This window comes from Gigantopelta aegis, chromosome 1 (assembly GCF_016097555.1).
Source record: "Gigantopelta aegis isolate Gae_Host chromosome 1, Gae_host_genome, whole genome shotgun sequence".
NCBI classification, from domain to species: domain Eukaryota; kingdom Metazoa; phylum Mollusca; class Gastropoda; order Neomphalida; family Peltospiridae; genus Gigantopelta; species Gigantopelta aegis.
Window position 1 is genome coordinate 25,093,480 of NC_054699.1, and position 12,954 is coordinate 25,106,433.

Consider the following 12,954-nt stretch of genomic DNA (forward strand, 5'->3'; position numbering starts at 1 on the left):
AGGAAATCCGCTACATTTTTCCTAATGAAACAAGGGTTCTTGTATATGCACTTTCCCACAGACAGAAAAACACATACCACGGCCTTTGTCCAGTTGTGGTGCACTGGTTGGAACGAAAGAAAAATCCAATCAGCTGAATGGATCCACCGAGGTGGTTCGATCCTGCGACGCAAGTACCTCAAGCGAGCACTCAACCGACTGAGCTAAATCCCGCCCCGAATCCGTCTTGATTTCATTTCAACTTATTTTCGTGCTTATATCCAATTAAGGTTCAAGCACGCTGTCCTGGGCACACACCTCAGCTATCTGGGCTGTGTGTCCAGGACAGTGGGTTAGTTGTTAGTTGGTTAGTGATTAGTGAGAGAGAAGAGGGTGTGGTGGTCTTACACCTACCCACTGAGCCCTGAAGAACTCGCTCTGAGTTGGAGCCGGTACCGGGCTGCGAACCCTGTACCTATCAGCCTGTAGTCCGATGGCTTAACCACTGCTCCACCGAGGCCGGTATCCGTCTTGAAGGTACACGTGTCATTAAACTAAGCCCGTAATTACTTTGTGTCTCTCGTCGAATCATTGCTATCAGACTACCGTGAGAACGACCTTTACGATCTCACAACAGGGAGGAAATGCGAGGAGGCCATTGTCAATTACATGTATTATTTTTTTTTTTTATCTGCCAATTCAAGTCACAATTTAAACTGTGAATTCAAACGAGCTTGCACACGGCTGCAACTCTGGAACACACTGACAAGACGGCTCGCTTAAGGTGCGATCTTTAATCGCAGGAATGAATGAATGAATGAATGTTTAACGACACCCCAGCACGAAAAATACATCGGCTATTGGGTGTCAAACTATGGTAATGCAAATAAATAAAGTGATGATCAACATCAATATAAAAATTCAAGACTTAAACAAAAACAGTGTAAAGAACTGTGCAAAAACACAAATATCACAGAATTTTACGGATACTGAATTTTACTCAAAACTTCAATTTTGTGCTGTATTGGCCATTCTCAAAGATAATGTTACACCCCTGCACCACGGTGAGGTTACAGCACACGCAGGGGCCAATCGCAGGAATTCCAGGCCTCGGTGGCGTGGTGATTAAGCCACCTGAGTTCGCATCCCGGTACCGGCTCCCACCCAGAGCGAGTTTAACGACTCAATGGGTAGGTGTAAGGTCACTACATACACCGACTTCTCTTTCACTAACCAGGATAGCGTGTCCAGGACAGCGTGCTTGAACCTTAATTGGATAGAAGCACGATAATAAATATGAATTAATGAAATGAATCGCAGGAATGATCCCATTCGGTGCTCCACAATTACTATATCAGAGGCTGTGGTATAATATGCTATCATGTGGGTGTAAACTGCACATAAAACATTCATTGCCAGCAATCGGTAGTAAATGGCAACAGTTGGTTTATTCCCTACTATATAGTGTGGCGGTAACTGTATAGGTCAGACACCAAAATAGCCGATCCAACGTCATATAGCCGTAATTAAAATGTGTGGCGTGCGTCGTTAAAGCCGCACACCCTAGTTCCATCCAGCGAAAATAAATTATAATTTGGTTAATCTACAAACCTGTAACACACTTAGATCACGTTTTTTATCAAATGGAGTGAAAAAGCAGGTTTTATATTGATAAAATGTAAGTAAAGTGCAATTTTATTTGTGAAAAATGGGGTTTAATAGCGAAAAACAACGCCGTAATGGTTAACAAATAAACGTAACCAGGGTGTGTCCTTTTAAATAAAACATTTCTCTTCACGCCTTCCTAATAGCTCGCTCCAGCCAGTGCACCACGACTGGTACATCAAATGTCGTGGTATGTGATATCCTGTGATGATATATTTGATCTAAGAGGTTATAAAGTTTATAGAAAGAAAGAAAGAAAGAAAGAAAAAGAAAGAAAATGGAAAAAAGAAAGAAAGACAAAAAGAAAGAAAGACGCACAACACAATTTTTATTAACGGTTATACGGTGTCGGATATATCATGGTTAAGTACCATATAGATAATTAGAGAGGAAACCCACTTACCGCCACACCATGGGCTATTTTTTTCAATCACAAGCAAGGGATATTTTATATTCAAATTTCCAGAATAATACGTACCACAGCGTTTGTTACACCAGGGGGCGGGGTTTAGCTCAGTCGGTTATGTGCTCGTCTGGGGTGCTTGCGTTACAGGATCGAACCACCTCAGTGGATCCATTCAACTGATTGGGGTTTTTTTTTCTGCGTTCCAACCAGCGCACCACAACTGATCAAAGGCCGTGGTATGTACTTTCCTGTCTATCGAAAAGTGCATATAAAAGATCCCTTGCTACTAATGGAAAAATGTAGCAGGTTTCCTCTCTTAAGACTATATGTCAGAATAACCAAATGTTTGACATCCAACAACCGATGATTAATAAACCAATGTGCTCTAGTGGTGTTGTTAAGCAAAACAAACTTTCTTGTTACACTAGTTGTTGAGATTTTGCTGGAACGAGAAATAGTCTAATGGGTATATCGACGGTGATCGATTCTAGACCGACCGCGTATCAGATGAACGCTTTACCACATATAACGTTGGCTGTGTTACATCGGTATTGATCGCCTCGGTGGTGGCGTGGTTAAGCCATCGGACACAAGGCTGATAGGTACATGATTCGCAGCCCGGTACCGACTCCCACCCAGAGCGAGTTTTAACGACTCAATGGCTAGGTGTAAGACCACTACACCCTCTTTTCTCTCACTAACCACTAACAAACTAACTCACGGTCTTTGACAGACAGCCCAGATAAATGAGGTGTGCCCAGGGCAGCGTGCTTGAACCTTAATTGGATTATAAGCATGAAAATAAGTCGAAATGCAATGATCAAGAACGGGTCAGATTGATAATGGTTAAGCTGCAGTGAGCCCAAAACAACAATCAATGGGGTTCACGTAAAGTGGGGTGGATTGAGTTAAAGGGACAGTCCTGAGTTTGCTGCAATTTTTAAGATGTTATCGACTAAGAGACTTTTTAACGATTGTAATTACATATCAAATATATTATCTGTATAAAATATTAGTGGCTGTATATTAAACGTACTTCTGATCGTTGTAATATTTGTACTAGGTTAAATTTCATTTTATTTCCTAAAAAAAAAAAAATTCGTACGTACGAAATTATTTGAAGACAAAATCCAGTTTGGACTTCTTACAAATATTAAGACGACCAGAAACACATTGAATATACAGACACTGATATTCTAAACAAGAAAATATATTTAATATGAAAGTTTAATCGTAGAAATATTTTATTAGTCGGAAACATCTTACAATGCAGCAAACTCAGGAATGTCCCTTTAAGTGGTGGACGTTATGCATAAAACGTGCTCTGTCAGTGGGCATGATCGTGATATGCCGATAATGGTTTAGTCGAAAAACATTGGAACAAAACATAAACAACATTGCGATCCATTCCATGTTTAAATCTTTAAAAATAGAGCAACGTTCTGAGCTCAATAAAGCCAGAATAAACTATGTTGGCCCATTATTTGCATGTTACATAAAAAAAACAAAATGTTAATTTGCTAAATATTTTTATAACATTTTTTTTTAAATCTAAATATATTTAATGTTCTGGTCAACAACAAATCATTTCAATCAAGAAAAACATTATAATGATGCGTTTACGTATCTCAGCGAAAAAAAGAAGAAGCAATATTGGAATAAATTATAAAATATATCAACTTCATGTGGGCCTATATTCAACTACAAAGACATGCAAACACAATGATTCGGATAGCGTGCTTATAAAATTTAAATGCCTATCATAGATCCGGACATCACCAAATTAAATCAAATTAATTAGCTGAACTGCATCACAGGCGACCACAAACAATAACCCTCACAAATATGTTTATTAAAAATCATCCATTATTACAATCAGGGTTTTTTTGGCAAATTTTGTTTTTTTAAGTTAACCTTTTGACAAAATTAATTACTCTTATAATTAATGTATGATTTTTTTTAACCCTAACCCTAAACTTATCTCATTTTCAACCCTAACCCTAAACTTAACTGATTTTATTTGGGGGGACACCCCCCCCCCCCCCAACCCCCTCATTCAATTCCATAACGCCATACCCAAAACAAAAAATTCTTTCTGGCAGAAACACTGACAATATGTAATCATTAGCACTCGCGTTGTTTATGAGTGTGTTACATTTCCGCTGTTATAGGGCAACACTAAATTGACTAATATTCAATTTTATCACTAAAAAGCATTTTCAATATATATATATATATATATATATATATATATATTATAGCGCAGCAGCATCGAAATAAAGATACGCCGTTAAATTTCTGAATATTTATTACATTTTAATATCTACATGTATCAGAGGCCATGTTTACCAACCAACCAGTTGGCAAATAAATAGCAGCTATATCTATTACACTAACCCTGGCATTAAAGGGAACGTCAAAACAAATAACTGACGAATGTCCATACATCCCAGGCGCGGATCTAGGGTTTTGTATTTGGTGGGGAGGATTCTTAAACTTAATATAATGTCCTTCGGTGGCGTTGATAACAAAATCTCCCCACCGTATACAAAGTTCAATTTAGTTACTCGACCAGCGCTCGGCGTTAAAGGGAAAATATCACTAACTCAGTTACTAGTAATCCCCTTGAAATTAATTCAAGGAAAGTAATTTTTAGCTCCCCTTAGCATATGAATTGATATGGTATCAATAAAATATGGTACTATCTTAAATGGTTCCCCATAATCACAGTTAAGGGAACAATGAATTACTCCCCTCAATTCTTTTCATGTAGAGGTCTGCTAGACCAGAAATAAAGGGTACCCCACCTAAATCCGCGCCTGAATCCCCTTTGTACGTCAGGAGGTTCTCCGATTAGGGTCATTCCAAAACTGAGAACATGCTTGAGGGAGGGAGGCAACATTTTAAACACATACACATATGGTTGGGTTGATTTACAAAACAAAATCTCTATAAAAATTTAATTGATTTTGTTAGTACATGTAGTAGGCTTTATATGTTTATAAAAATAATACAAAATGCCTCCCTCCCAAAGTTGATCATTTTTGGAACAACTTTCAAATCAGGCCCGTAGGAACCGGGAGGGGGAAATGTCCCCCCCCCCCCCCCCCCCCGCCCCCCCCCGACCCCCCCACCCACCCCCCCCCCCCCCCCCCCCCCCCCCCCCCCCCCCCCCCCCCCCCCCCCCCCCCCCCCCCCGCCCCCCCCCCCCCGCCCCCCCCCCCCGCCTAATCGAGGACGAAAATGTACATTTTTGTGGTCCTACTCTGTACACAGATACAACTCTGGCTTATGCCCCCTACCCCCTAATTAGAAACTGTGCCCTCCCCTCCCCGCTCCAAAAAATCGTTCCTACGGACCTGCAAATTACAGTATACAAAATCATAAAGTATAGCAACCTCAGTCACCCACGCAAGATCACACACATAAATACAACCAGGTCGTCTTCCGAGATGCTCTCCTGTTATAGCACGCACACACGCACGCACGCACACACACACATACACACACGCGCGCGCGTATTTACACTGGCAAATACAGTTCTATAGCGAACGGTAACCAAGTCAAAACTAACAACACAACATTGGTCACCACATAAACAGAATCGACAGAATTCCCAGGGCGTAGTGAAGGCGGTTGGCGGTCGTCGTACGAGTAGGGCGGAGCATAAATAATCCGAGTCACCACACCCTTCAACAAAAACATTGTCGTGAAAATGTACCTTGGGTAACCATCTACCCTGTAAATTGGTAATAAACATAGCTTCTCAAGACCAAATTCCACCCGTCTACCAACACTGAGGCACTCCGTGCCATAGCTTTGGGTTTCATCTGGAAGGGTGGTATGGTTTATCTAGTAGGGAAAGGAGGGGGATGGCGTAGAAAATTATATTTAGTTACAATAAAAGCTATGGCCTTGACGCTGTATAGGTTATGGTCTTATCAAGACTTATGGGCAATAAATTATCTAATATGAAAACTGGTTAATGTTCCCCCAACCCGAATGATTGCCCCCATATAATCTGCAATTGTGTACCTTAATAATGTCCCCGCCCCCCTCTTTAAAATTGAAATGTCCCACCCCTAAGTAACACCAGTTGGCTAAGGGCTTGAACCTAAGGAAACGTTTGTTACATTCTCATAAACTGACTCTTTGCCGTCCCATTCAATAGTTGACCCTTGTGAATAGCTTCACACACACACCCCCCCCCTCCCCCATCCATTGCCCTCGCACCGCCTTCACCACGCCACTGTTGAAACCCGATACACCAAAACGTGTACGAATAGTTTCTTCGACCATGAACCATGTTTTGGGTTCAACTGTTTAGGCCTCTTCACAAATCCGGTTTGAACTCGACTAGATCCAGCAATGGGAGTTGTTTCAGTAAATCAAAGTCCTCGGGAAAACGTCGTCAGGGAAGTAACTAACTGATTGACTGACTGATCTAGCAACCAATCAAAATAGGTATTATTTATCGGACGATATAACCGCCATGTGTTATATGAAAAAGAATAAGGTGAATCGTCTGTACAAATGTCCATGCACTAACGGCCATCATGAATTGGTAGTGCATTCTTTGTTTGGTTATATGGGTTGTTTTTATGTTTGGTGTTCGACCCGTTGTCCTTAGCGACTGCAAAAATAAATCGAGCGCAATGAGATGGAAATATTGTTAGCGATCCATTCTGTTTACAATGTCCAATGTTTTCACAAACGGTCATTTCCAGTTTGGTGTTTACAATCCACGCTTTGCTTCACGGGTCGCGTCACATCTTCAGTAATATATATATTTATATATTTCATCATGCTTTTTGTTCCATGTTTCATCACGCTTTTCCTTTCACTGTTTCATCACGATTTTCAGTCAATGTTTCACCACGCGTTTCGTTCAGTCTTTCATCATGGTGATGTTTTCCGTTTGCAACCACGAGACGGTGAAAAACATCGATAGCAGCTCAAACTATGGAAGCCGGTTTCTTCTTCATCCACTACACATACACAAGACACAATGTTTGACATCCAACAGCTGCCGAATAAATAATGTGATGGGGGTGTATTCTAAAGTACATGAAATTCATTCACAGACAATGATTAATAATTTAATTCAATTATGATTCCATCATAATTTTATTTGTGTTATCCTGGTGGTGTTTTTGTAGGGTTTTTTTTTTTTAATGTTTACGCATAATTTGTGTTAATCAGATGTCAATCCACAGTGTGTCTTAAAAGTCTATTGTAGTCACATACACACTAAGTTGGGGTTTTGTTTTTTAATTTGTTAAAAAAAAAAAAAAAAAAAAAAAAAAATCAGTTTCAACATCGGTGAAATACTAGATGAAACACGAGAATTAGGTGAAAAATATTACTCCACACTTAAGAAACCCTCCATCATAGTTTCTTGATCCGCCGCAGTGTATGTGTTATACAGTAAGTATTGCAACGCCCATAACAGTGAACAGTGTTATGTACAATAATTTCATTTCACATCCACACATTTTATCGACAGATTGCGTCAAAAACTGTTAGTTAGTAAAAAAAAAGAAAAAATCTTCCATTTAAAAAAAAAAGAAAAAAAAGAAAGGTATTTCATCATTCATGAAGAAAGTTATGTCATATTAGTCATATATAATACATTATAATGTCCTATCATATCGTGAAAGTAGACACTTTTGACGACGATTGAGTGACTTCAGTTTCATACCTACATTTGAGATATTTAGCCGTTTCGGTCATTTGGTGCAGGACGTCAAAAAGACCGGAAAGATGGTGTCTGAACGCTTGCGCCGTTTTCCTGACGTTCACGACGGCATCGTCTGCTGCTGTTGAGTCACAATTCTCGTCTGCTGTTTCATTAGAAGGTCCCGTTATGATTTCACTTTTCACCGCGTTCAGCATGGAATAAAAACTGTACATATCCGCCCCAGCCGGTAAGGCTGGCAACAAAGCCTTGGTGTTATTACTGTTGCTGCTGCTGCTGTTGTTGTTGTTGACTTCTCGAATGATGTCATCGTCAATATGTAGAACCTCCATGTCTCGAAGTTTGCTGGGAATCATCACGGCGTCATCCATTGCGTCTACGGCTTGAACGAATCGACTTAACGCCGTCAACAACGATTGTTGAGTCATTTCTCGAGATTCCGATTTATCCTGAATTTCTCCTTCCATTATTGTTATAAATATTTTCCTTTTCAAAATGAACGCTGTCCAGGGTTTTTTTCTCTAACACAAAAATTCGAAACAGTACTGGATTTATATACAAAGCGTTATCTACACACACATATGAAATACAATTAATCCCCTTCCTTGGTCGGCAACCATACCTCGATACTCAGCATAACACTGTAGTCAGCTTCCTGGAAGACCTCACGACTCATATTTTAGGGGTGGTAGGTTGGTCTTGTCCATTTGTAAAACGAAGGCAATCAAAATATTTATGGTATCATTAAACAATAAAACAAATATCAATAAAGAACATAATTGATATAAGCAGTTACGATATTTTAATACAAAGGAATATGACTGATGAACAGTAATTTATATAACTCACAATGCTTTCGCCCCCATGTTTTCAATGTAGTGACCTCGTAACCTACCGAGGAGCTATGCAGAAATGCTGCAAGGTGATTGGCTGTATAGGATCAGGTCTTCATGACGCGATACTGAGCAAAAAGGGGTTAGGCTAGGACAGGGCTATAAACGTAACCGATAGACGTGGATGTTTGATTAACGCAATGTCACGTTTTGAAACTAAATCCATACAATCTTCAAATGTCAGAACCACGAAATCATATCTAGAACTTTGGTATTGTTAAAAGAAAAAAAATTTTTTTTTTAAAAAGTAAAAGAAAGAAAAGAAAAAACCAACAACATCTTGCTATTTAATCGTTTTGGAGTCATTCCATTAGGCTACAGAACATGCAATCGAACATTCCGTGTAGGCGTAATGGCAAAAGCGCAATGTGTACATAGATAATAGGGTCCAATAATAGAATGCTTGTAAACTGTCCTGAGTAATCTTCGAAATCCAAGGTACCATTCCGTACATATACTCCCATTTCGTAAGAATTGAGTCTGTGTACGGAATTAGGGGCGGGGGGGGGGGGGGGGGCGTAGCCCAGTGGTAAATGCGCTCCACTGATGCACAGTCGGTTTGGGATCGATCCCCATTGGGCTATTTCTCGTTCCAGCCAGTGCACCACGGCTGGTATATCAAAAATCGTGGTATGTGCTATTCTGTCTGTGGGATGGTGCATATAAAAGATCCCTTGCTACTAATGGAAATGTAGCGGGTTTCCTCTCTAAGACTATATGTAAAAATGACCAAATGTTTGACATCCAATAGCCGATGATTCATAAATCAATGTGTTCTAGTGGTATCGTTAAACAAAACAAATTAACTAACGTCCGTATATTATTTAGTAATTAAGGGAAACCTTTTGTTTTATTTATAAATACACTTATGAACATATAAACATATTTCTTTATTGTCTTCTTCACTTAGAAAACTTTTGCGCCTTTGCCTTTCATATAAAATGCATTCACAAGAAATGTTTTTAATTGTTTTCGGAATATATATCCACAACTACACGTGGAATCAGTGCTAAGGCCAACTCTTCATTCATTCATTCATTCATTCATTCATTCATTTCAACTAATTTTCGTGCTTATATCCAATTAAGGTCCAAGCACGCAGTCCTGGGTACATACCTCAGCAATCAGTGGGTTAGTTGTTAATTGTTATTGGTTAGTGAGAGAGAAGTCGGTGTAGTCTTACACCTACCCACTGAGTCGTTAAAACTCGCTCCGGGTGAGAGCCGGTACCGGGTAGTGAACCCTGTACCTACTAGCCTTGTGTCCGATGGCTTAACCACGACGACATCGAGGCAGGTAGGCCAACTCGGTATAGGGACTGCTCAAGTGTCATTTCCCTATGTTTGTGTGAGTAATTTTTGGCATGCATATGCTTCCATCATATAACTGTTCAAACACGCCTGTCATGGACATAATATCTCACTTCGCCAGAGATTCCTGACTTGGATCCACTTCTACGTAAATATAGCAGTCAGTCAATATAATTATTGTAACATGATGGTGGGTGTACATTGCCGTACATACATACAAAAATACACAAAAATACACAGATCCGGTACTTAATTGAGCTCGGTTTTAACGGCTGTAACAGCCTTGCTACCCGATACCTTAGTCTGTCCCCTATCCAAACCAGCTGGCATCCTAACTGAAAGGGAACCTTTTTTTCTTCTTCTTCTTTCAAATTAATTTCTGATGGCTTAACCATAACAATACTATTTCATTGAATATGCCAGCATTCAATGCAGTTAATTTCCAGTCACATTCATTAGGATCCTAATACGACATTGTTGCACTAAAACCAAGAACAAAGGAGTAAATAATGACCGTGTAACTAGCGCCGTCAGCCTCAAAGCTAATAAATAATTGTATAATAACCACTATAAATTATGTTACACTACATTTAATTACCAGAGAGGATACTGGATTCTAAAGAGTGGTGCATACATTAAAAAACTTAATTAAACAAATGTATGTGATTTTTGTTTAATATCCGAATCGGATCGATTTTGTTTTAATTAGATAAATGAGTACATATGTACCACCATAATATATTGTTTTTGGTGAAAAAAAAAGTTTTTTCTTTCTTGTGCAAATTAATCTTCAATAAAAACACGGGTAAGTAGATTAATTTTAGAAATGGGTCGCGAATTACTGGACTCAATATTCAACAGTGAAGCTCTTGAACCATTAGTGGGTTTTTTGTTCTTTTAAAGGCATATTGTCACAGACCACTGACCTATTTAATGGTCTAACAAAGTATTGCCTGAGCAAAAATAATTTGATTTGTCCCTAAATGTACTTTATTCAGCCATCGTCATAACCACCATACTCCATTTATTAATGATATTTTGTAAAAATAATTGAATTATGGCAATAGTCCATAATTCAAAAACTAAAATTGCCGAGAGGGTTGACATGGATTTCACTTCATAATGGTTCAGTTAAGGTGATGCAATAGTTAGATTTGGTTTCCAACAATTAATGTAATTTGTATTTATTATTTTTTTTTTAGAGAAATAAGGTCCTTAAATCTGCCTTTAAGCCTTTAAATCTGCCTTTAAGCACTAGCCCGTCGGGCTATTGGGTTAACATTTGTGGTTATCCCAGCTTGAGAAAGCACTAGCATCGGGCACCGAGCTACTGGGTTTGTCTAACAGCTGAACGCTTCCATGGGGGTCAAACTGAAGTACACTACAGGTTTGTATATAGAATTGTGCTTCTTTAAAAAGTGTTTGTAGGTCCGTTTGAAAATGCACATGGCTTAGCTCGGTTCAGTGCGTGGGTGGGGGACAAAAAGTAGGTCTAAATACCTAAATACATGTGACTTGACAGGCCTCAAGACTGTTCCTAGCGGAAAGGGATGCAGGTGGGTTGGGGAAGGAGAGTAGTGATAGGAAAATAAGAGGTTTTTTTGTGTTTTTTTGTTGTTGTTTGTTTGTTTGTTGTTGTTGTTGTTGTTGTTTTTTTGTGGGGTTTTTTTTTTGGGGGGGGTTAGTTTAAAATATCTCGATCTTACTGTACCATCATTGTTTTACACACATTTCCCCACCCCCTTCCTCCTTTAATAATTTTAAACTGGTTACGAACTAAACGTACTTAAGTCAACGCAGACACGTGTGCTGGGGTTGGGGTGGGGGTTGTGGTGGGGGTTGTGTGGGGGTTTGATGTGGGGGTTAGATCTAACGCCCCTGCTCCAGACGAATTTTCATTATTTTATTTTTTTAATATATTTTCTGGAGTAGTACGACTCGACCCCCACCCTTTGCCACAATACAGACTCCCCTGTGGCGGATCCAGAAAATCCATTTAAGGGGAGGGGGCCCAATGACATGAGGGGAATGCCAAGGGAACTTTGTGGGAGGTTTGTAGAGGGATGAAAATTAATATATAATACAGTTCCCCTGCACAATTAAATGTCCAGGGCCCCGTTCCACGAAGCGATCTTAGCGCTACGATCGCCTTAAATGCATAGAGTAGTTATGCACTTAAGGTGATCTTAGTGCTAAGGTCGCTTCGTGAAACGGGGCCCAGGGGCCTAATTCACAAAGTTCTCTTAGGCTCTGCTAGACAACAAAGCATCCTCTAAATCTTTGTAAGTCTTTTAACATTGCACTGCGAGATCGCAAAGTTGCGAGAGTTTAGTGAATTAGGCCCCTGCACACGCGGCTGCAACTTTACGTCGTATGATAATTATCTACATACTTCAAGACAAAAGCTTTATATTAGGCCTCATTTTTAAACATTTTTTTTTATGTCACTGGGACTTCAGAATCTATAATGAAATGGCTAGAGTTAAAAGTGGCACCCTTGAACACTGTATCTCGCTATAAGTTTTAATGGATAGGTCACCTAATCAACGAAATCGGCTGCGAAACAAAGCGGCAATGTGTCCAGGTGCACTTGATGATATCGCAATCGTCCCACGAGGTCATTACCGCCCGATTGATCTGCTGATACACAAAATTGTAGGTCAAGGCCGGTAACTGCACTTTGAAAAGGAAAGGAATGTTGAGTGGCATTTATTTATGTAGGTTTATCGCCTGTTTGCCAATCCACTTCAAATATTGTTTTATTAAAAAAAAGCAAAGAGAAAAAAAAGGTGTTTGTTTAACGACCTCGCAGCACTTTGTTAACTGCAGCTATTTTGGTGCAGAGGCAGATTCAAGGGGGGGGGGGGGGGGGGGGGGGGGGGGGGGCAGGAAAAAAAGAAAGAAATGTTTTATTTAACGACGCATTCAACACATTTCATTTACAGTTATATGGCGTTAGACATGGTTAAGGACCACACAGATTTTAAGAGGAAACCCGCTGTC

At 39.7% G+C, this 12,954-nt stretch overlaps 1 protein-coding gene across 1 annotated transcript; it reads right to left on the reverse strand.

Annotated features, from left to right (window-relative positions):
* Nucleotides 1-7,333: 7,333 nt before the first annotated feature.
* LOC121372732 (mid1-interacting protein 1A-like) lies at nt 7,334-8,404 on the reverse strand. The gene has a single exon (XM_041499211.1). The coding sequence runs from the start codon at nt 8,213-8,215 to the stop codon at nt 7,697-7,699; it is 519 nt and encodes a 172-aa protein (XP_041355145.1). The 5' UTR covers nt 8,216-8,404; the 3' UTR covers nt 7,334-7,696.
* Nucleotides 8,405-12,954: the final 4,550 nt, after the last annotated feature.